This window comes from Lycium barbarum, chromosome 2, assembly GCF_019175385.1.
Source record: "Lycium barbarum isolate Lr01 chromosome 2, ASM1917538v2, whole genome shotgun sequence".
NCBI classification, from domain to species: Eukaryota; Viridiplantae; Streptophyta; class Magnoliopsida; order Solanales; family Solanaceae; genus Lycium; species Lycium barbarum.
The window spans coordinates 141,884,180-141,909,839 of record NC_083338.1 but is presented as its reverse complement, the minus strand read 5'-3'; the positions used below and the strand labels follow the sequence as shown (position 1 = coordinate 141,909,839).

Below are 25,660 nucleotides of genomic sequence, written 5' to 3'. Positions count from 1 at the left end.
ATTATAAATAACATTCTATTTCTATCTATAACTTTAACAATACTTACAAGATATTTTCTTAAATATTTAAAATATTATATTTGCATTTTTGCCTTAATTAATTAACGTAAAGTCCGGTCGGTTAACCATTGTTAATGGATTCTAAAGGGTGCCTAATACCTTCCCTTTAGATTAGTTTGAACCCTTACCTAGACCTTTTGGTTTCGTAGACTTTAAAATAAAATCGACTTTAGATAATTACTTTAATAAACTTTAGGTGTCCTAATTCACCGTAAATAATTAGGTGGCGACTCCTGTACTTTAATTAACCCCGGAATTACCGGAATGTTATAAACTATTTTGACTTAGGTAAAAATAGGGTATAACAACTGTCACGTTCAGGTAACGCCGTCGACCAGGTAACGCCGGCTACTTTTCCGGCCAGATTTACTTTTCTTCTCTTTTCCCTTTTCTTCTTCTCCTCTTCTTCTTCTCTTCTCCTTTTTTCCCCTTTTTTATCTGCGTCTAGCGCTGCCAGAACGCCGCTGCTCCGTCGCCAGCGACCTTTTCCGGCATCTTTTTCCAGCCAGTCCTCTCTTTCTCTTTCCTTCCCCCCCCCCCCCCCCCCTCTTCTCTTCTCTCTTTCAGGTCGTTATGACCAGTACTCCGGCAGTGAACAGTAACTCCGACGTTGAACAGTGTTTTCCGGCGGCGACCAGGTTCAGTTCAACTGGAGTTGGTACCTCCGGTTGCCATATCTATTCTTTGTTCATACACTTGTAGTTACATTTTGCTGACTTTAGACCTTTGAATAATTTATTAGTTCATACTCGTTTTCGTGGCTTTGGGTATTAATGGTAGACTAGGGTCATGTTCTCGTTCGGGGACGGGGACGAGGGTTAGGAGGGGTAAGTGGGTTAAAGGAGCGTCTAGGCTGAGAGTAGGCTCTTGGAACATTGGGACGTTAACAGGGAAGTCCATAGAGCTAGTTAAGATTCTTAAGAAGAGGAAGATTAATATAGCTTGTGTCCAAGAGACCAAATGGGTAGGTCCTAAATCTAAGGAGGTAGACGGGTATAAGCTTTGGTTCTCTGGTAGATCGAAGTATAGGAATGGGGTAGGCATTTTAGTAGATAGGGATTTAAGGGATCAGGTGGTAGAGGTTAGGAGAGTCACTGATAGGATGATGTCGATTAAGGTGGTCGTTGAAGGGCTCACTTTGAACATTATTAGTGCATATGCGCCGCAAGCGGGCTTAGGCGAGGAAGAGAAGAGGCGCTTTTGGGAGGATTTGGACGAGTTAGTGGGAGGCATACCGCTTACTGAGAAGATTTTCGTGGGAGGGGATTTCAATGGGCACATCGGGTCTATTTCGGGAGGTTATGATGATGTGCATGGAGGATTTGGCTTCGGGGACAGAAATGGAGGAGGAGTTTCACTTTTGGATTTTGCAAGAGCTTTTGGGTTGGTGATAGCCAATTCGAGTTTTCCAAAGAAGGAGGAGCACTAGGTAACCTTCCGTAGTTCTGTGGCTAAGACTCAGATAGATGTTTTACTCCGTAGGAAGGATGATAAAGGTCTGTGCAAAGACTGTAAGGTCATTCCGAGCAACAACCTTTCAACCCGACATAAGCTCTTGGTGATGAATTTAGGGATCAAGATGACGAGGAAGAAGAGGGTCGGGGATGACCGACCTAGGATCAGATGGGGGAGTTTGACCACGATTAGTGCCCTGGAGATGGGAGAGAAATTGAAGGAAATGGGGGCCTGGGATAGTAGTGGGGATGCGACCAGTATGTGAGATAGGACGGCTAGTTGCATTAGGTTTGTGGCAAGGGAAGTTGGGGGTCTCGACAGGTAGTTGTAGTCGGCATCGAGGGGACTGGTGGTGGAATGGAGAAGTGCAAGGGAAGGTGGAATCAAAGAAGGTGGCGTATGCAAAGTTTATAGAAAGCAAGGATGAGGTGGAGAAGTGGACGAATAGGGAACTTTATAAGATAGCGAGGAAGGAGGCGAAGTTAGCGGTTTCGACGGCAAAAACGGCAGCTTTTAAATGCCTTTATGCTGAACTAGAAGAGAAAGGCGGGGATCAGAAATTGTTCAGGCTAGACAAGGCGAGGGAGAGAAGGGCACGCGATGTGGATCAAGTGAAGTGCATTAAGGACGAGCATAGAAAAGTATTGGTAGAGGATACTCTCATTAGACGGAGATGCCAGTCATACTTCCACAAACTCTTGAATGAAGAAGGGGACAGAGACATTGTGTTGGGATATTTGGAACATACAAGGAGGCGTCACGATTTTAGGTATTGCAGGAGTATTAAGGTTGAGGAGGTTAAGGGTGTTGTTCGTAAGATGCGCAGGGGAAGAGCGACCGGACCTGACGAGATTCCTGGGGAATTTTGGAAGAGCGCGAGCTCGGTAGGTTTGGAGTGGCTGACTAGGTTGTTTAATGTCATCTTTAAGACGGAAAGGATGCCCGAAGAATGGAGGTTGAGCGTATGATCCCTCTATAATAGAACAAGGGGGATATCTAGAGTTGCAACAACTATAGAGGTATCAAGCTGCTAAGCCATACTATGAAAGTGTGAGAAAGGGTGGTGGAGATGAGGGTGAGGAGAGACGTGTCTATTTCAGAGAACCAGTTCGGATTCATGTCGGGACGCTCAACTACAGAAGCCATCCATCTTGTGTGGAGACTGGTGGATCAGTATAGGGAGAGGAAGGGGGACTTACACATGGTATTCATCGACTTAGAAAAGGCTTACGACAAAGTTCCAAGAGAGATCCTATGGAGATGTTTGGAGGCTAAAGGTGTACCTGTGGCGTACATTAGGGTGATCAAGGACATGTATGAGGGAGCCAAAACCAGGGTAAGGACAGTAGGAGGGGACTCAGAGCACTTCCCAGTTGTGATGGGGTTGCATCAAGGATCAGCTCTTAGTCCGTTTTTATTTGCCTTGGTGATGGATGGATTGACGCGACAAATTCAAGGTGAGGTGCCATGGTGTATGCTTTTCGCGGATGACATAGTCCTGATCGACGAGACTCGTAGCGGAGTTAACGCTAAGCTGGAGGGTTGGAGACATACCTTGGAATCTAAAGGGTTTAAGCTGAGTAGGACCAAGACATAGTACTTAGAGTGCAAGTTCAATGAAGCATCTCAGGAGGTTGGCGTGGAAGTTAGGCTTGGTACCTAGGCCATCCAGAAGAAAAGTAGTTTCAAGTATCTTGGGTCTATCATGCAAGGAAACGGGAAGATTGACAATGATGTCACACATCATATTGGGGCAGGGTGGATGAAATGGAGGCTCGCTTCCGGAGTGCTATGTGACAAGAAGGTGACACCACAACTTAAGGGCAAGTTCTACAAAGTGGTGGTTAGACCGACTATGTTGTATGGGGCGGAGTGTTGGCCAGTTAAGATCTCTCACGTTCAAAAGATGAAAGTTGTCGAGATGAGAATGTTGAGATGGATGTGTGGGCACACCAGGAGTGACAGGATTAGGAATGAGGCTATTCGGGAGAAGGTGGGAGTGGCCTCGGTGGAAGACAAGATGCGGGAAGCGAGACTGAGATGGTTCGGGCATGTGAAGAGGAGAGACACAGATGCCCCAGTGCGGAGGTGTGAGAGGTTGGCCATCGATGGTTTCAGAAGAGGTAGGGGTAGGCCGAAGAAATATTGGGGAGAGGTGATTAGACAGGACATGGCGCAGTTACAGCTTATCGAGGACATGACCTTAGATAGGAGGGTTTGGGGGACCCACATTAGGGTAGAAGGCTAGTAGATAGTCTCGTTATCCTTCCTTATTAGTAGGCGCATTATCGCAGTATAATTTCTTGTGCTCTGATTTCTGCTATTATCTGTTATTTCCTGTACTTTGATTATTCTATTTTATCTGTGTCGCTTTCGTTATTTGCATTTCCATATCGCTTTGAATTTCTTAGCCTTATCTGACCTCTTTTAATGTTTTTTATTGAGCCGAGGGTCTTTCGGAAACAACCGTCCTACCTTGGTAGGAGAAAGGTCTGTGTACACTCTACCCTCCCCAGACCCTACGTTGTGGGATTTCACTGGGTTGTTGTTGTTGTTTCCTACGTTCTTCATTGTAGATAAATTTTGAGCTTTGATGTGTGGCTTGAGTCATTTACAATTGAAAACGATGATGAAAGCTGTAATATCAAATTGGTCATGTCATTATTTTTAGTTTTTCTATTTTTGTTGATCTTAGTTGGGAATATTGTATTTTTGAACTGTGTTTTTAGCCTATTTTCGCTTTAATTGCACAAATTGAAATATAATTTGTGCTTAACGCATTAGTTTTTGATGTTTTCTTTCTCCTTCTTTTTGGTTTTTTTGATTTTGGCTTTACATTTTTTGCGGGTTGACTGACGTGTGTTGTTGTAACATTTGCATTAGTTTATTAATTATTGATGCGTCATTGATGAAGTTTTGGTTGATCAAAATACAGTCAGATTATCTCTCTTTCAAACAAAAAAAAAAAAACTGCTCTATAGAAAAGAATATAAGCGACATCCAGTGTAGTACTTGGCCAAATTATTATTGGTATGATACCAATACACATAATTTTATAGATGAGATTGCAATTTAATTTGAATCTGATTCTTGACCTTAGGTGAAGACATTCGGCAAAGCTCCGGTGAAGTTGATGAATCCCAGGCGTCGAAAGCTTTCTTATCTGCGTTTGATGTTGTTTCAATTCTAGATCCGTCGGATTTTTCTTTTTTTTTTTCTTTTTGTTTTCCCGACTTTACTATTTATTAATAAAATCTCCCCCATTAAATATTGCTTGTTGTTTCTAAGAAAAAAAATCTGAACTAATCGCGCGAAGCGTGATAAAATTTACTAGGATGATATTACAATAACAAGTTGATGACGTATATACCTCAACTCCTAATTTAAACATGTTTACAGTTGCATGATAAAAGTTGCAAATATACCCCTCAACTTTGCGGATTTAGAGCAGATATATCACCCGTTAAAAAAGTGATGTATATATACCCTTGTCGTTATAAAATGATGCAAATTTAACCCTGCACTTACACAAATAGTGCAATAATACCCTTTTCGCTAACAAACAAAAAAATCATTTAGCTTATTTTTTAATTAAAAATATGCCATGTGCCTTTAAAAAAAAGTCTACTCATTTTTTTTCACTAGACATATTTTTCTAACGCCACATGATAAAAAGGGCTCGTTGGGAAGAAAGATTACGTGCGGCCTGTAGAGCACATGTAAGGCATAGTCGGGTTGCTCACGCAGCGGATCTCTCTCTATCTATAGATAGAGAGAGAGGTGATTTTTTTTCTGGTGGATCGGGTCTGGTTCGTTTAAAGAAATATATTTGTGGCTTTAAAAAAAAAGTTTATCCATTTTTTAAACGAATCAGACCCAACCCACTAGAAAAAAAATTATCATATGGGTTTAGAAAAATATGTCTACCCAAAAAAATGAGTAGATTTTTTTAAAGTCACGTGAATTTTTTTAATTAAAAATAAACTAAATGATTGAAAAAAAAACTGTCAACAATAAGGGTACGTATATTTGCACATTTTCCCTTTAAAATATTAAGCACAATGTGGGTATGTGATTTACAGTAATTAAAGAATACCGACTCATATAAACCTTTAACAGGTTAAATTGTACTGGATCAATTATTGACACTTCAACTTTTGTGGAGTCCTTATCCAGTTTGGTTACATTTTGCTACCATCTGCGCTCCACAGTAAAAATATCACCCCGCGTGGCTGGTTAAACGTATGCGGGATGGGTATAGTAGGGTAGATACGGATTATCATATCTAAATCAAAATATTTTATATCATAATTTCGATATTATAGTAGTTGGTACAGTATTTGGTATGCATTTTAAAAAAGTTTGGTATTCGGTAGGGTATTCGGTATTCATAAAGAAAATATTGAAGTACCGAATACCATACCGAGTATATGGTTACATATACAATTCATATATCTTAGTATTATAATACTAACAAATTTATAAACTAGTACTATTAGAAAATTAATTGTTTAAACTTTGAAACTTTGTCAACTCTATCTTGTTTAAATGTCTTTTTTGTGTAATTGATTTATGAAGGGGATTGTTTGTATTTTCTTTTGAATATTTTTGCATGTGTAAGGTGTTAGTACAAATTGTACAATATAATTGAAACGTTTTTTGAGTAGCCGAAATCATATTCTCTACGATATGATTATATGTAAATCGAAGGTGAACAAACTATGATACCGATTTATCGTACTGCAAAATACAGAAACCGAATCTAATAATACCGAACCATACCAAATTAATTGGTATGGTAATGATATAACATATTTAGAAATCGAAAATCGAAATTACTATACCGAATTTTTGAATACCGTACCATATCGTAACATGTCCACCCTTGTGCTAGACAATGTATATATTACTTTCATACATCACATTAGTATTACTTTACTTTACTATATGTTTACTATACGTAACAAGGAGCGATCAAAAGTTTTTATCGTCTTCAACTAAGGCTTAGCAACCAAAAGGCATCCTCTTAATTTGCCCTTGTTTTTGTTCTTTATTACTTCATCTATTATAGGGTGTCAGTGCAAAAATCAAGGCACTCTCTAAGTCCCTTGTGGTAATACCTGGCCACTTAGTCCAATTTTTACGAGTGACGTGATATATGTACTATAATAACTTCTTCATATGGTGATTGTGCTACACAGGTGGTTACTGTTAATTAATTGTGCACTCATAAGTCCATTCCTCCGTGACATCTGTAATTAGTTATTAGTACTAACTATATTTATGAATCTTTTTTGCACTTTACTTCCTCCGCTTCATATTATATGATAATTTTAGTTTTTATATTTGGTTCGAAAAAATATTTTTTACGTAATCAAGAAGCTGTTAATGATTAATTCAAATTTACTCTTATTTAGAAACGTGAATAAAAACATAACCAAGAATCTATATTTAATTGAGACTATTTAATTAAGGACATTTAGTGAAAACACTTCTTCCTTTTTAGGGATATAAGTGATTTTTTAAGGGTGTGTCTAAGCTAAAACACCATTTAATATGGACCGAACAAGATATTAGATTACCCTTTATGTTATTTGCATTATACGCTTTGGAAAAATTTAGGAAACTTTGGAGCCACATTTACATTTTCAACTGGAGCATTTATTAGATCTTACTAATTATTATTCGTTGTTCAATTTATGTGGCGCTCTTCGTTTCACATTAGTCACTAAATTTGAAGCTAAATTGACTTAATATTTTAAAATTGATATTTTGATAATTAAAAACTAAAAAAATGTAATATAAATTGAAATTTAGCTTAGAATTAATATTTTTAAACGTAAACTATATATGAAGACTAAATTGATTTTTGAAATTTATTTAATGTTAGTTTCTTTCTTAATTTCGTCTAAATTACTAAGCTTAAATCATCACATTTAACTAGCAACTCTTACCACATGAAATATCACAATCGAAATTAAAGCATAAATGCAAGAAAAAAAAGAATTTATTTCCATAAATAAAGAGATCACATGCTCACATTCAGAAAAATACCAATATTTTCAATTTATAATTTTCACCGAGTTGTAATTACTTTACATAATTTAAATCACATTACATTAAAATATGTCGAGTTACTTGTTTTCCTTTTGGATTTGCTAATTCTCTTATAATCTTTTGGTTAAAATTTATTTAATTAGTTGACTAAGAAACTTTGATAAGAGTTTGGGTCTGCACTTAGCACACGGGCCTCGCGCAGCTAGATCAGTACTATAATACAGTAAATAGAAGATCTGATAATCGGAATATGCATAAACGACACCAAAGGCACAATCACAACACCTTCTATTATACAAGCAAACCTTGCTTTCTTGTTAAATCCGAAAAGAGTACTATACGTTATAGTAGCATCTAATTCAAAACATTACAACATTAAGTGCCATCTCCAGCACTTGCGCCACAACCCACCAAAGCATGCCTATTTATATATTTCCCGATAATATACAGCTCCCATTTGTCTGCTTCTAAATAGAGCAAAACAAACGAAGGAGAACTGTCAAAATTAGATAATAAGTACTTTATATAATATTATGCCTCATCTATACACACACACACATAGTTCCATGGTGGGCAAAAGACAAGTTAATTTTACTCAAGTAACAGCTTGTGCCCAATCTTATAGGAAGCATAAGCATCTATGCAAGCATACTCAACCTGATCATTATTCAGCTCCCTTGCCTCCCAGTTACTCATACAGACATGCTTAGGCTTTTTCATGTTCAAACTTGCCACTTCCCGAGCAAGATCTTTCAACCCTGGTCTACGAAACCTCCCTGGCCAACGCTGTTTGGCCAACGCACGAATATCAGCACACTTACCACACTCCAACCCATACTCATCCTTGAGCTTTTTTACATCATCAGCAACCTCAATCCCCACAAATATAAACTTAGTATTCTTGAGAAAATCTTTGAGGGATTCAGGAAGTTGGTCAACATAAAAGAGTTGAAGAATAAGGCATTTTTGATCGATGCATAATTGTAATGTAGCGGATTTGTTGCTCATCCAACTGATTTCATGGGGTCTCCACTCAATGTCTAGGCCAACAACAACCATGGGACTGTTACCATGTAAAGAAAGAATTTCACGTACCCATTCATCAGTCACAGTGGCTTTGTCGGTGAGCGTAGTTTCTATAGTTTTTCCAGCGAAGGTGACTGAGTATTTGGAAGTAGTAGGATTGTAGGTTATGCCACTAGGATTACTGCTGTAAGTGTACATCTTTTCTGCGGTTTTTTTTTTTTTTTTTTCAAGGCAAAGTTATGACTTTCCCTTGTGAGAGATGGTATTTATAGGCAAAAATTTAGTCTGTGAGAGGCACACCTGATAAGAGTCCGGAATCATAATAGCCCTATAAAAATCATTTTGAACCAAAATATCCCAATAAAAAAAAAAGTTACAAAATTACCTATAGCGCAGTATTTTACTGCGCTATAGCAGTAACGAAGACGGAGCCGTTAACTGTTATAGCGTAGTAAATTACTGCGCTATAGTGTGTATACACAAGTGCTGTAGCGCAGTAAATTACTGCGCTATAGTGCGTTTTTTTATTTCCAACCCTTTTAGTTAACCCTTCTTCCATCGTCTTTTTAACGTATTTTGACCATAGATTAATCATGCTTCGCGACCCCGAAACATCAATATTTTATATAGAACCCTACTTATTTTTGTGCGATTAATAAGGTAGGATCAATACATAAAGGATACGCAAAAATTCGGATGGCCGTTTTAGTGGCTGAAAAGTGCTCGAACGTCATTTTCGTTTGAAGGTTCGGCGACATTATCTTGAAGTTCTTTGCGAATACTTAAATTTGTTCATCAATAATTAATCAAAAGTTTCTCAAAATGACAGCATTCATACAAAAAAAAAAAACTTAATTCAATTGCACCATTCATTCATAACCTTGAGTAGATGAATATACTTAACATACTAATATTCTTCAAAATAACAGCATAATCATACAATCATCAAAGTAAGAAAAAATCTTAAAAAACATTCATCAATTATGCCCTTGAGTTGATCTTCCCCCACCACCGCTAGACGTGCCACCACCACTAGAGGTACTTCCACCACGAAAGTTTCCTCCACTACGAGAGGTACTTCCACCGCGAGATGTAGTTTGACCACCATGTCGTAAGGGACACTTGCGCTTATCATGACTAACATAATTGCAAAATGAGCATTTTCGAGTGTATCTCCCCGGTGGAACATCCATTTCATTATGAATACGCGAGTATGCATTCTTTCTGAATTTACGGATAAATGCTTTATTTGCGACCATTGAAAATGGATCCGGTGGCCAATAACTCTCACCACCAAGTGGGTAGAACCTTCCAGCATACGTTCTTGTATAATTTTCAACTATATATTCCTCAGCCATGTACGAGGAGGCGTTCTTTCCCATTGTGATGAAACACTTGAAGGCATGAGAACATGGCATGTGATATGATTGCCACTTGCCGCATGTGCATGTTCTTCGAATCTCACAAATTGTGTGAATGTTACCTCCTTTACCTTGGTGGACACTTGTTGTGAGCAAATATGCGCTCTGCAGGGTTGTACTCCATCCGGTCATGTTTCTGAGCCTTTTATTTGTGGTGCTCGAACAGTTTTGACGGTTTTGGCAACCATCTTAGACCTTCTGTTGCATATGCTTTGGCCTCTTTTGATCTAGTGACGAACCGCTCCACAACCTGCTTAAATGTCATTCTCACCATTGCGGTGACAGATAGTCCGCGTGCAGATTTTAACAAACCATTGAATGACTCAGAGCTATTTGTTGTCAGCATACCCCATCGCCTACCTTCATCCTGGTGTAATGTCCATTTGTCTTTATCAATTGTATTCAACCAGTGGAAGGCTTCCTCATTCGCCCGCCTAATAATGTCCATCTGCAGGTTAAACTTCTTCTCCTGATGCTCTGTTGCAGCCGCCCACATCCAATTGCAAAGTGCTGGGATTCGATATGCCTTTTGGAAGTTTGCCTTCAAATGCCTTAAACAATAACGATGGTAGGCAAAGGGTGGCTGCCACCCCTGCAAATTGAACATATTGTGCAATATGCTAGCATTTCTGTCTGATATCACACAGATTCTCATGCGATCCTTAATAATGTGTTGCCTTAAGTAGTCCAAAAACATACCCCACGTACTAATGCTCTCATTAGCTGCAATTCCAAAAGCTAGAGGGAATATAGCTCCATTTGCATCAATTCCAACTGCTATTAGCAGCTTTATGTCATACTTCTCATACACATGTGTTCCATCTATTGATATTACAGGCCGACAATGAGCAAAACCATCAATGCATGGTTTGAATGCCCAAAACACAAAATCAAAAATATTACCTGGCACACCAGGTTTCGATTTGAGCTTCCATTCAACAACAGTACCATGATTGAAATGTTGTAGAGCCGCCATGTATCTCGGCAACTTCTTGAAAGAGCCCTCCCAATTGCCGTAGACTATCTCATGTGCACGCCTACGCCCAAGATACGCCTTCCTCCTAGTAACAGTTTTGCTATATACTTTCAGGACGACTGTAATACAATCTTTAATAGGGTACCTGAAAAAGTTGAAATATCAGCATGTAACAACGACGAACATTATATTAACACCAAAAATAAAATAAACTTAGGCGAAGGGAATACCTTGGGTTTTTTCCAATGTCGGCAACTAATACACGCGCAATCAAATTAGTATATAGATTGCAATGATCATCTGGGAGGTCACCCATATCACAAGTGTGTTTTGTGTAGAACTTTGAAATAGTCCACATCTTTTCAACACTTTCCTTACCACGAAGCATCCATTCGCAGCCTTGATATTTTCGCTTACAGACCAATCGCCAAACTTTTCGTGTGGAATCATCAACTTTAAACTCCCTCATCCCCTGGATGTAATAAATCTTAACAGCCCTTTGCAATGATTTTTTTGAGCTGAAAATCATCCCTTTTTCAATATGAACCTTATGTTTTAAAAGATCCACTGCTCTTTCCACAAACTTCGCCGAACATGATCATCATCCCTGGTAAAGACAAAGGCATCTGGGCGATCTTGAAGATGATCAAGATAGGAGATCTCATCGGAATGCCACTGAATCAGCGTCGACTCTTGCTGTTGAAATTGGCTTTGCGGCTGAACAGGAGTCGACTCTTGCTGTTCAAATGGTTGCTGTGAATTCAGCTCCTCCTCGTGTGTCGGATTGTCCATCATGTCTTGCAACAGTTCTAATTGATGTTGAGGATTAATTCCAACCTCAATCTCATCGTCACTTTGCTCATCGTCACTTTCCTCCGCATTAGGTATTTTCTCACTATCGCTGGGTGATGTCACTATATAATTCGGATAATCCGGACCATCCATAGCAGTCTTTCGCCTATAATTTGGTGCAACCACCACATTCTCCCTACATTAGAAATTAGGATGTTTTAACTAATACACATCAAATAACACTATTGATGTTAAAAAAAATAGACGTACCGATAGTAATCAACTGCACCGAAACTTGAGGAAGGTCCATTGCTTTGAGTTGTTGGATAGGCTGAGGATGTTCCAACCTGATTCCTCCATCCCGATTGAGGAGACCGTCCAATATGATCCATATCAGGTGTATAACCCCTAAATAATATAATCGACATCATTAGCAGCATTCAAGTGCCACTACACATAATAATAATAAGAATAATAATAAGAACAACAACAACAACAACAACAACAACAACAACAACAACAACAACAACAACAATATTGTAAAAAATGAATATTTACCACTGCCCGTCAAATTGCTGACTTAATCTATCCAGAGGCATTTGGCTAGTCAAGATGCTTTCATAGGTACTCATATCAGGGTAATTGTGTTGATAAGTAGGTTCCGCTTGAGTGACTTCGGCCTGAATTATAGACGGGGCTTCCCGACGAGGGCTATTTCGGGCTTCCTGAGGAGCCCTAGCCATGAATTCAAGTCGATTAATGGGCACCTTTTCGATATACATTTCAAGGACGTTTAAAGTTATGCATCGCCTATAATCATACGGCGCCTTCAAATAATCAGTCAAAGAATCATCGTCTTGAATGTACCACTGTCCATAACTAGTTACACCTTGCGGCGTAAATGACACTGGATATTTTTCAATTATACTTAGATCAAAATCACTTCTACTAACTTGTAGTCTATTATACAAGGCTTGGAGTAGTTTTGAGAATTTTAATTCAAGTGAAAACTTAACATGGTATTTTGGGGGAGAATCGTAGCGCAAATTATTTTTCTCGAATAAAATTTGTCAGTCCCAGAATAAAGAAACTTTAATTCTTGGAACATCTGTCATATTTTGAATAACTGAGGAGGAATACAGAATGATAAAACTAGTTGAAACTTAAAATTTTATGCTTTTTTTGCCTTATACAGAATGATAAAACTAGTTAAAACTCGGTATTAATAGGACTAACGCATGCATGCAATTACAGTGTTTTGCAGTGTTACGTCAAATCAAATAATGGATGGAGAGCCGCATAACGCATTAATTTACTGCATTATAGCACTATAACGCAGTATATTAATGCGTTATTGAGGCCTTGTGTCATAATAACGCAGTAAAATCATGTGTTATATAGTATAACGCATGATTTTACAGCGCTATGCGGCTGCACAAACATCACCTCACCTGCCAAAATAATTCGAATCAAACTTTATATAATGTAATTTGACGACTAACTGTTACAAACGCAACATTCCACACAAAATTGAGTTAACATGTCATTTTTTGACCAATTTAGAGATATTAATCGTGTTATATCGTTCACTCCAGCAAACATCTTTGAAGCAATGGGTAGGACATGGGAACTAAGTGATGATGATTTTCATTACTCAAATAACCCTAACGACAGATTCAATCGAGAATGCAATAATAAAATGAGAGAGGAGTGGGATTGGCGTGTTAGGGAAGCTGAAGCACTGGAGCACAAGTTAGCGTCAGTAGGGCTTAAACGCCCAAAAAAACGTGCTATGTCAATGCCTCGCGAAACTCCAAAAGAGTTTAATTTGGCTCTTAATCGTTTTCGCGAAGAGGCCAAGGGCTAAATAATAACCATACCTTCCAAACAAATCATGTTGATTTCGAAATATTTTAAAATAATGAAGACTTGGATCATTCTCTTTTTTACATTAAAATCCTCTCTCCGATTTCTGACGATTTCGTCATATTTTAATACCATAAAACTTTAAAACTTTACCGATATTAATCTTACAATAACTCTTTTAGTTTGTTAGTCGGCATAACTTATTTTCTAATTACATATAAACGTTACACATCCCGTTTCTTTTAGTTTATTTATAACTAAACGCTTTTATGCAATTATTACTTTTCTACAAGTTTTATTATAAATAACATTCTATTTCTATCTATAACTTTAACAATACTTACAAGATATTTTCTTAAATATTTAAAATATTATATTTGCATTTTTGCCTTAATTAATTAACGTAAAGTCCGGTCGGTTAACCATTGTTAATGGATTCTAAAGGGTGCCTAATACCTTCCCTTTAGATTAGTTTGAACCCTTACCTAGACCTTTTGGTTTCGTAGACTTTAAAATAAAATCGACTTTAGATAATTACTTTAATAAACTTTAGGTGTCCTAATTCACCGTAAATAATTAGGTGGCGACTCCTGTACTTTAATTAACCCCGGAATTACCGGAATGTTATAAACTATTTTGACTTAGGTAAAAATAGGGTATAACAACTGTCACGTTCAGGTAACGCCGTCGACCAGGTAACGCCGGCTACTTTTCCGGCCAGATTTACTTTTCTTCTCTTTTCCCTTTTCTTCTTCTCCTCTTCTTCTTCTCTTCTCCTTTTTTCCCCTTTTTTATCTGCGTCTAGCGCTGCCAGAACGCCGCTGCTCCGTCGCCAGCGACCTTTTCCGGCATCTTTTTCCAGCCAGTCCTCTCTTTCTCTTTCCTTCCCCCCCCCCCCCCCCCCCCCCTCTTCTCTTCTCTCTTTCAGGTCGTTATGACCAGTACTCCGGCAGTGAACAGTAACTCCGACGTTGAACAGTGTTTTCCGGCGGCGACCAGGTTCAGTTCAACTGGAGTTGGTACCTCCGGTTGCCATATCTATTCTTTGTTCATACACTTGTAGTTACATTTTGCTGACTTTAGACCTTTGAATAATTTATTAGTTCATACTCGTTTTCGTGGCTTTGGGTATTAATGGTAGACTAGGGTCATGTTCTCGTTCGGGGACGGGGACGAGGGTTAGGAGGGGTAAGTGGGTTAAAGGAGCGTCTAGGCTGAGAGTAGGCTCTTGGAACATTGGGACGTTAACAGGGAAGTCCATAGAGCTAGTTAAGATTCTTAAGAAGAGGAAGATTAATATAGCTTGTGTCCAAGAGACCAAATGGGTAGGTCCTAAATCTAAGGAGGTAGACGGGTATAAGCTTTGGTTCTCTGGTAGATCGAAGTATAGGAATGGGGTAGGCATTTTAGTAGATAGGGATTTAAGGGATCAGGTGGTAGAGGTTAGGAGAGTCACTGATAGGATGATGTCGATTAAGGTGGTCGTTGAAGGGCTCACTTTGAACATTATTAGTGCATATGCGCCGCAAGCGGGCTTAGGCGAGGAGGAGAAGAGGCGCTTTTGGGAGGATTTGGACGAGTTAGTGGGAGGCATACCGCTTACTGAGAAGATTTTCGTGGGAGGGGATTTCAATGGGCACATCGGGTCTATTTCGGGAGGTTATGATGATGTGCATGGAGGATTTGGCTTCGGGGACAGAAATGGAGGAGGAGTTTCACTTTTGGATTTTGCAAGAGCTTTTGGGTTGGTGATAGCCAATTCGAGTTTTCCAAAGAAGGAGGAGCACTAGGTAACCTTCCGTAGTTCTGTGGCTAAGACTCAGATAGATTTTTTACTCCGTAGGAAGGATGATAAAGGTCTGTGCAAAGACTGTAAGGTCATTCCGAGCAACAACCTTTCAACCCGACATAAGCTCTTGGTGATGAATTTAGGGATCAAGATGACGAGGAAGAAGAGGGTCGGGGATGACCGACCTAGGATCAGATGGGGGAGTTTGACCACGATTAGTGCCCTGGAGATGGGAGAGAAATTGAAGGAAATGGGGGCCTGGGATAGTAGTGGGGATGCGACCAGTATGTGAGATAGGACGGCTAGTTGCATTAGGTTTGTGGCAAGGGAAGTTGGGGGTCTCGACAGGTAGTTGTAGTCGGCATCGAGGGGACTGGTGGTGGAATGGAGAAGTGCAAGGGAAGGTGGAATCAAAGAAGGTGGCGTATGCAAAGTTTATAGAAAGCAAGGATGAGGTGGAGAAGTGGACGAATAGGGAACTTTATAAGATAGCGAGGAAGGAGGCGAAGTTAGCGGTTTCGACGGCAAAAACGGCAGCTTTTAAATGCCTTTATGCTGAACTAGAAGAGAAAGGCGGGGATCAGAAATTGTTCAGGCTAGACAAGGCGAGGGAGAGAAGGGCACGCGATGTGGATCAAGTGAAGTGCATTAAGGACGAGCATAGAAAAGTATTGGTAGAGGATACTCTCATTAGACGGAGATGCCAGTCATACTTCCACAAACTCTTGAATGAAGAAGGGGACAGAGACATTGTGTTGGGATATTTGGAACATACAAGGAGGCGTCACGATTTTAGGTATTGCAGGAGTATTAAGGTTGAGGAGGTTAAGGGTGTTGTTCGTAAGATGCGCAGGGGAAGAGCGACCGGACCTGACGAGATTCCTGGGGAATTTTGGAAGAGCGCGAGCTCGGTAGGTTTGGAGTGGCTGACTAGGTTGTTTAATGTCATCTTTAAGACGGAAAGGATGCCCGAAGAATGGAGGTTGAGCGTAATGATCCCTCTATAATAGAACAAGGGGGATATCTAGAGTTGCAACAACTATAGAGGTATCAAGCTGCTAAGCCATACTATGAAAGTGTGAGAAAGGGTGGTGGAGATGAGGGTGAGGAGAGACGTGTCTATTTCAGAGAACCAGTTCGGATTCATGTCGGGACGCTCAACTACAGAAGCCATCCATCTTGTGTGGAGACTGGTGGATCAGTATAGGGAGAGGAAGGGGGACTTACACATGGTATTCATCGACTTAGAAAAGGCTTACGACAAAGTTCCAAGAGAGATCCTATGGAGATGTTTGGAGGCTAAAGGTGTACCTGTGGCGTACATTAGGGTGATCAAGGACATGTATGAGGGAGCCAAAACCAGGGTAAGGACAGTAGGAGGGGACTCAGAGCACTTCCCAGTTGTGATGGGGTTGCATCAAGGATCAGCTCTTAGTCCGTTTTTATTTGCCTTGGTGATGGATGGATTGACGCGACAAATTCAAGGTGAGGTGCCATGGTGTATGCTTTTCGCGGATGACATAGTCCTGATCGACGAGACTCGTAGCGGAGTTAACGCTAAGCTGGAGGGTTGGAGACATACCTTGGAATCTAAAGGGTTTAAGCTGAGTAGGACCAAGACATAGTACTTAGAGTGCAAGTTCAATGAAGCATCTCAGGAGGTTGGCGTGGAAGTTAGGCTTGGTACCTAGGCCATCCAGAAGAAAAGTAGTTTCAAGTATCTTGGGTCTATCATGCAAGGAAACGGGAAGATTGACAATGATGTCACACATCATATTGGGGCAGGGTGGATGAAATGGAGGCTCGCTTCCGGAGTGCTATGTGACAAGAAGGTGACACCACAACTTAAGGGCAAGTTCTACAAAGTGGTGGTTAGACCGACTATGTTGTATGGGGCGGAGTGTTGGCCAGTTAAGATCTCTCACGTTCAAAAGATGAAAGTTGTCGAGATGAGAATGTTGAGATGGATGTGTGGGCACACCAGGAGTGACAGGATTAGGAATGAGGCTATTCGGGAGAAGGTGGGAGTGGCCTCGGTGGAAGACAAGATGCGGGAAGCGAGACTGAGATGGTTCGGGCATGTGAAGAGGAGAGACACAGATGCCCCAGTGCGGAGGTGTGAGAGGTTGGCCATCGATGGTTTCAGAAGAGGTAGGGGTAGGCCGAAGAAATATTGGGGAGAGGTGATTAGACAGGACATGGCGCAGTTACAGCTTATCGAGGACATGACCTTAGATAGGAGGGTTTGGGGGACCCACATTAGGGTAGAAGGCTAGTAGATAGTCTCGTTATCCTTCCTTATTAGTAGGCGCATTATCGCAGTATAATTTCTTGTGCTCTGATTTCTGCTATTATCTGTTATTTCCTGTACTTTGATTATTCTATTTTATCTGTGTCGCTTTCGTTATTTGCATTTCCATATCGCTTTGAATTTCTTAGCCTTATCTGACCTCTTTTAATGTTTTTTATTGAGCCGAGGGTCTTTCGGAAACAACCGTCCTACCTTGGTAGGAGAAAGGTCTGTGTACACTCTACCCTCCCCAGACCCTACGTTGTGGGATTTCACTGGGTTGTTGTTGTTGTTTCCTACGTTCTTCATTGTAGATAAATTTTGAGCTTTGATGTGTGGCTTGAGTCATTTACAATTGAAAACGATGATGAAAGCTGTAATATCAAATTGGTCATGTCATTATTTTTAGTTTTTCTATTTTTGTTGATCTTAGTTGGGAATATTGTATTTTTGAACTGTGTTTTTAGCCTATTTTCGCTTTAATTGCACAAATTGAAATATAATTTGTGCTTAACGCATTAGTTTTTGATGTTTTCTTTCTCCTTCTTTTTGGTTTTTTTGATTTTGGCTTTACATTTTTTGCGGGTTGACTGACGTGTGTTGTTGTAACATTTGCATTAGTTTATTAATTATTGATGCGTCATTGATGAAGTTTTGGTTGATCAAAATACAGTCAGATTATCTCTCTTTCAACCAAAAAAAAAAAAACTGCTCTATAGAAAAGAATATAAGCGACATCCAGTGTAGTACTTGGCCAAATTATTATTGGTATGATACCAATACACATAATTTTATAGATGAGATTGCAATTTAATTTGAATCTGATTCTTGACCTTAGGTGAAGACATTCGGCAAAGCTCCGGTGAAGTTGATGAATCCCAGGCGTCGAAAGCTTTCTTATCTGCGTTTGATGTTGTTTCAATTCTAGATCCGTCGGATTTTTCTTTTTTTTTTTCTTTTTGTTTTCCCGACTTTACTATTTATTAATAAAATCTCCCCCATTAAATATTGCTTGTTGTTTCTAAGAAAAAAAATCTGAACTAATCGCGCGAAGCGTGATAAAATTTACTAGGATGATATTACAATAACAAGTTGATGACGTATATACCTCAACTCCTAATTTAAACATGTTTACAGTTGCATGATAAAAGTTGCAAATATACCCCTCAACTTTGCGGATTTAGAGCAGATATATCACCCGTTAAAAAAGTGATGTATATATACCCTTGTCGTTATAAAATGATGCAAATTTAACCCTGCACTTACACAAATAGTGCAATAATACCCTTTTCGCTAACAAACAAAAAAATCATTTAGCTTATTTTTTAATTAAAAATATGCCATGTGCCTTTAAAAAAAAGTCTACTCATTTTTTTTCACTAGACATATTTTTCTAACGCCACATGATAAAAAGGGCTCGTTGGGAAGAAAGATTACGTGCGGCCTGTAGAGCACATGTAAGGCATAGTCGGGTTGCTCACGCAGCGGATCTCTCTCTATCTATAGATAGAGAGAGAGGTGATTTTTTTTCTGGTGGATCGGGTCTGGTTCGTTTAAAGAAATATATTTGTGGCTTTAAAAAAAAAGTTTATCCATTTTTTAAACGAATCAGACCCAACCCACTAGAAAAAAAATTATCATATGGGTTTAGAAAAATATGTCTACCCAAAAAAATGAGTAGATTTTTTTAAAGTCACGTGAATTTTTTTAATTAAAAATAAACTAAATGATTGAAAAAAAAACTGTCAACAATAAGGGTACGTATATTTGCACATTTTCCCTTTAAAATATTAAGCACAATGTGGGTATGTGATTTACAGTAATTAAAGAATACCGACTCATATAAACCTTTAACAGGTTAAATTGTACTGGATCAATTATTGACACTTCAACTTTTGTGGAGTCCTTATCCAGTTTGGTTACATTTTGCTACCATCTGCGCTCCACAGTAAAAATATCACCCCGCGTGGCTGGTTAAACGTATGCGGGATGGGTATAGTAGGGTAGATACGGATTATCATATCTAAATCAAAATATTTTATATCATAATTTCGATATTATAGTAGTTGGTACAGTATTTGGTATGCATTTTAAAAAAGTTTGGTATTCGGTAGGGTATTCGGTATTCATAAAGAAAATATTGAAGTACCGAATACCATACCGAGTATATGGTTACATATACAATTCATATATCTTAGTATTATAATACTAACAAATTTATAAACTAGTACTATTAGAAAATTAATTGTTTAAACTTTGAAACTTTGTCAACTCTATCTTGTTTAAATGTCTTTTTTGTGTAATTGATTTATGAAGGGGATTGTTTGTATTTTCTTTTGAATATTTTTGCATGTGTAAGGTGTTAGTACAAATTGTACAATATAATTGAAACGTTTTTTGAGTAGCCGAAATCATATTCTCTACGATATGATTATATGTAAATCGAAGGTGAACAAACTATGATACCGATTTATCGTACTGCAAAATACAGAAACCGAATCTAATAATACCGAACCATACCAAATTAATTGGTATGGTAATGATATAACATATTTAGAAATCGAAAATCGAAATTACTATACCGAATTTTTGAATACCGTACCATATCGTAACATGTCCACCCTTGTGCTAGACAATGTATATATTACTTTCATACATCACATTAGTATTACTTTACTTTACTATATGTTTACTATACGTAACAAGGAGCGATCAAAAGTTTTTATCGTCTTCAACTAAGGCTTAGCAACCAAAAGGCATCCTCTTAATTTGCCCTTGTTTTTGTTCTTTATTACTTCATCTATTATAGGGTGTCAGTGCAAAAATCAAGGCACTCTCTAAGTCCCTTGTGGTAATACCTGGCCACTTAGTCCAATTTTTACGAGTGACGTGATATATGTACTACAATAACTTCTTCATAGGGTGATTGTGCTACACAGGTGGTTACTGTTAATTAATTGTGCACTCATAAGTCCATTCCTCCGTGACATCTGTAATTAGTTATTAGTACTAACTATATTTATGAATCTTTTTTGCACTTTACTTCCTCCGCTTCATATTATATGATAATTTTAGTTTTTATATTTGGTTCGAAAAAATATTTTTTACGTAATCAAGAAGCTGTTAATGATTAATTCAAATTTACTCTTATTTAGAAACGTGAATAAAAACATAACCAAGAATCTATATTTAATTGAGACTATTTAATTAAGGACATTTAGTGAAAACACTTCTTCCTTTTTAGGGATATAAGTGATTTTTTAAGGGTGTGTCTAAGCTAAAACACCATTTAATATGGACCGAACAAGATATTAGATTACCCTTTATGTTATTTGCATTATACGCTTTGGAAAAATTTAGGAAACTTTGGAGCCACATTTACATTTTCAACTGGAGCATTTATTAGATCTTACTAATTATTATTCGTTGTTCAATTTATGTGGCGCTCTTCGTTTCACATTAGTCACTAAATTTGAAGCTAAATTGACTTAATATTTTAAAATTGATATTTTGATAATTAAAAACTAAAAAAATGTAATATAAATTGAAATTTAGCTTAGAATTAATATTTTTAAACGTAAACTATATATGAAGACTAAATTGATTTTTGAAATTTATTTAATGTTAGTTTCTTTCTTAATTTCGTCTAAATTACTAAGCTTAAATCATCACATTTAACTAGCAACTCTTACCACATGAAATATCACAATCGAAATTAAAGCATAAATGCAAGAAAAAAAAGAATTTATTTCCATAAATAAAGAGATCACATGCTCACATTCAGAAAAATACCAATATTTTCAATTTATAATTTTCACCGAGTTGTAATTACTTTACATAATTTAAATCACATTACATTAAAATATGTCGAGTTACTTGTTTTCCTTTTGGATTTGCTAATTCTCTTATAATCTTTTGGTTAAAATTTATTTAATTAGTTGACTAAGAAACTTTGATAAGAGTTTGGGTCTGCACTTAGCACACGGGCCTCGCGCAGCTAGATCAGTACTATAATACAGTAAATAGAAGATCTGATAATCGGAATATGCATAAACGACACCAAAGGCACAATCACAACACCTTCTATTATACAAGCAAACCTTGCTTTCTTGTTAAATCCGAAAAGAGTACTATACGTTATAGTAGCATCTAATTCAAAACATTACAACATTAAGTGCCATCTCCAGCACTTGCGCCACAACCCACCAAAGCATGCCTATTTATATATTTCCCGATAATATACAGCTCCCATTTGTCTGCTTCTAAATAGAGCAAAACAAACGAAGGAGAACTGTCAAAATTAGATAATAAGTACTTTATATAATATTATGCCTCATCTATACACACACACACATAGTTCCATGGTGGGCAAAAGACAAGTTAATTTTACTCAAGTAACAGCTTGTGCCCAATCTTATAGGAAGCATAAGCATCTATGCAAGCATACTCAACCTGATCATTATTCAGCTCCCTTGCCTCCCAGTTACTCATACAGACATGCTTAGGCTTTTTCATGTTCAAACTTGCCACTTCCCGAGCAAGATCTTTCAACCCTGGTCTACGAAACCTCCCTGGCCAACGCTGTTTGGCCAACGCACGAATATCAGCACACTTACCACACTCCAACCCATACTCATCCTTGAGCTTTTTTACATCATCAGCAACCTCAATCCCCACAAATATAAACTTAGTATTCTTGAGAAAATCTTTGAGGGATTCAGGAAGTTGGTCAACATAAAAGAGTTGAAGAATAAGGCATTTTTGATCGATGCATAATTGTAATGTAGCGGATTTGTTGCTCATCCAACTGATTTCATGGGGTCTCCACTCAATGTCTAGGCCAACAACAACCATGGGACTGTTACCATGTAAAGAAAGAATTTCACGTACCCATTCATCAGTCACAGTGGCTTTGTCGGTGAGCGTAGTTTCTATAGTTTTTCCAGCGAAGGTGACTGAGTATTTGGAAGTAGTAGGATTGTAGGTTATGCCACTAGGATTACTGCTGTAAGTGTACATCTTTTCTGCGGTTTTTTTTTTTTTTTTTTTCAAGGCAAAGTTATGACTTTCCCTTGTGAGAGTTGGTATTTATAGGCAAAAATTTAGTCTGTGAGAGGCACACCTGATAAGAGTCCGGAATCATAATAGCCCTATAAAAATCATTTTGAACCAAAATATCCCAATAAAAAAAAAAGTTACAAAATTACCTATAGCGCAGTATTTTACTGCGCTATAGCAGTAACGAAGACGGAGCCGTTAACTGTTATAGCGTAGTAAATTACTGCGCTATAGTGTGTATACACAAGTGCTGTAGCGCAGTAAATTACTGCGCTATAGTGCGTTTTTTTATTTCCAACCCTTTTAGTTAACCCTTCTTCCATCGTCTTTTTAACGTATTTTGACCATAGATTAATCATGCTTCGCGACCCCGAAACATCAATATTTTATATAGAACCCTACTTATTTTTGTGCGATTAATAAGGTAGGATCAATACATAAAGGATACGCAAAAATTCGGATGGCCGTTTTAGTGGCTGAAAAGTGCTCGAACGTCATTTTCGTTTGAAGGTTCGGCGACATTATCTTGAAGTTCTTTGCGAATACTTAAATTTGTTCATCAATAATTAATCAAAAGTTTCTCAAAATGACAGCATTCATACAAAAAAAAAAAACTTAATTCAATTGCACCATTCATTCATAACCTTGAGTAGATGAATATACTTAACATACTAATATTCTTCAAAATAACAGCATAATCATACAATCATCAAAGTAAGAAAAAATCTTAAAAAACATTCATCAATTATGCCCTTGAGTTGATCTTCCCCCACCACCGCTAGACGTGCCACCACCACTAGAGGTACTTCCACCACGAAAGTTTCCTCCACTACGAGAGGTACTTCCACCGCGAGATGTAGTTTGACCACCATGTCGTAAGGGACACTTGCGCTTATCATGACCAACATAATTGCAAAATGAGCATTTTCGAGTGTATCTCCCCGGTGGAACATCCATTTCATTATGAATACGCGAGTATGCATTCTTTCTGAATTTACGGATAAATGCTTTATTTGCGACCATTGAAAATGGATCCGGTGGCCAATAACTCTCACCACCAAGTGGGTAGAACCTTCCAGCATACGTTCTTGTATAATTTTCAACTATATATTCCTCAGCCATGTACGAGGAGGCGTTCTTTCCCATTGTGATGAAACACTTGAAGGCATGAGAACATGGCATGTGATATGATTGCCACTTGCCGCATGTGCATGTTCTTCGAATCTCACAAATTGTGTGAATGTTACCTCCTTTACCTTGGTGGACACTTGTTGTGAGCAAATATGCGCTCTGCAGGGTTGTACTCCATCCGGTCATGTTTCTGAGCCTTTTATTTGTGGTGCTCGAACAGTTTTGACGGTTTTGGCAACCATCTTAGACCTTCTGTTGCATATGCTTTGGCCTCTTTTGATCTAGTGACGAACCGCTCCACAACCTGCTTAAATGTCATTCTCACCATTGCGGTGACAGATAGTCCGCGTGCAGATTTTAACAAACCATTGAATGACTCAGAGCTATTTGTTGTCAGCATACCCCATCGCCTACCTTCATCCTGGTGTAATGTCCATTTGTCTTTATCAATTGTATTCAACCAGTGGAAGGCTTCCTCATTCGCCCGCCTAATAATGTCCATCTGCAGGTTAAACTTCTTCTCCTGATGCTCTGTTGCAGCCGCCCACATCCAATTGCAAAGTGCTGGGATTCGATATGCCTTTTGGAAGTTTGCCTTCAAATGCCTTAAACAATAACGATGGTAGGCAAAGGGTGGCTGCCACCCCTGCAAATTGAACATATTGTGCAATATGCTAGCATTTCTGTCTGATATCACACAGATTCTCATGCGATCCTTAATAATGTGTTGCCTTAAGTAGTCCAAAAACATACCCCACGTACTAATGCTCTCATTAGCTGCAATTCCAAAAGCTAGAGGGAATATAGCTCCATTTGCATCAATTCCAACTGCTATTAGCAGCTTTATGTCATACTTCTCATACACATGTGTTCCATCTATTGATATTACAGGCCGACAATGAGCAAAACCATCAATGCATGGTTTGAATGCCCAAAACACAAAATCAAAAATATTACCTGGCACACCAGGTTTCGATTTGAGCTTCCATTCAACAACAGTACCATGATTGAAATGTTGTAGAGCCGCCATGTATCTCGGCAACTTCTTGAAAGAGCCCTCCCAATTGCCGTAGACTATCTCATGTGCACGCCTACGCCCAAGATACGCCTTCCTCCTAGTAACAGTTTTGCTATATACTTTCAGGACGACTGTAATACAATCTTTAATAGGGTACCTGAAAAAGTTGAAATATCAGCATGTAACAACGACGAACATTATATTAACACCAAAAATAAAATAAACTTAGGCGAAGGGAATACCTTGGGTTTTTTCCAATGTCGGCAACTAATACACGCGCAATCAAATTAGTATATAGATTGCAATGATCATCTGGGAGGTCACCCATATCACAAGTGTGTTTTGTGTAGAACTTTGAAATAGTCCACATCTTTTCAACACTTTCCTTACCACGAAGCATCCATTCGCAGCCTTGATATTTTCGCTTACAGACCAATCGCCAAACTTTTCGTGTGGAATCATCAACTTTAAACTCCCTCATCCCCTGGATGTAATAAATCTTAACAGCCCTTTGCAATGATTTTTTTGAGCTGAAAATCATCCCTTTTTCAATATGAACCTTATGTTTTAAAAGATCCACTGCTCTTTCCACAAACTTCGCCGAACATGATCATCATCCCTGGTAAAGACAAAGGCATCTGGGCGATCTTGAAGATGATCAAGATAGGAGATCTCATCGGAATGCCACTGAATCAGCGTCGACTCTTGCTGTTGAAATTGG

At 38.4% G+C, this 25,660-nt stretch overlaps 2 protein-coding genes across 2 annotated transcripts; both read right to left on the bottom strand.

Annotated features, from left to right (window-relative positions):
- Nucleotides 1-8,163: 8,163 nt before the first annotated feature.
- On the bottom strand, nucleotides 8,164-8,796 carry LOC132629045 (3'-5' exonuclease-like). The gene has a single exon (XM_060344790.1). It carries the CDS (start codon nucleotides 8,794-8,796, stop codon nucleotides 8,164-8,166), a length of 633 nt encoding a protein of 210 aa, XP_060200773.1.
- A 13,002-nt stretch (nucleotides 8,797-21,798) lies between these two features.
- Nucleotides 21,799-22,802, bottom strand: LOC132627682 (3'-5' exonuclease-like). The gene has a single exon (XM_060343162.1). The coding sequence runs from the start codon at nucleotides 22,749-22,751 to the stop codon at nucleotides 22,119-22,121; it is 633 nt and encodes a 210-aa protein (XP_060199145.1). The 5' UTR covers nucleotides 22,752-22,802; the 3' UTR covers nucleotides 21,799-22,118.
- Nucleotides 22,803-25,660: the final 2,858 nt, after the last annotated feature.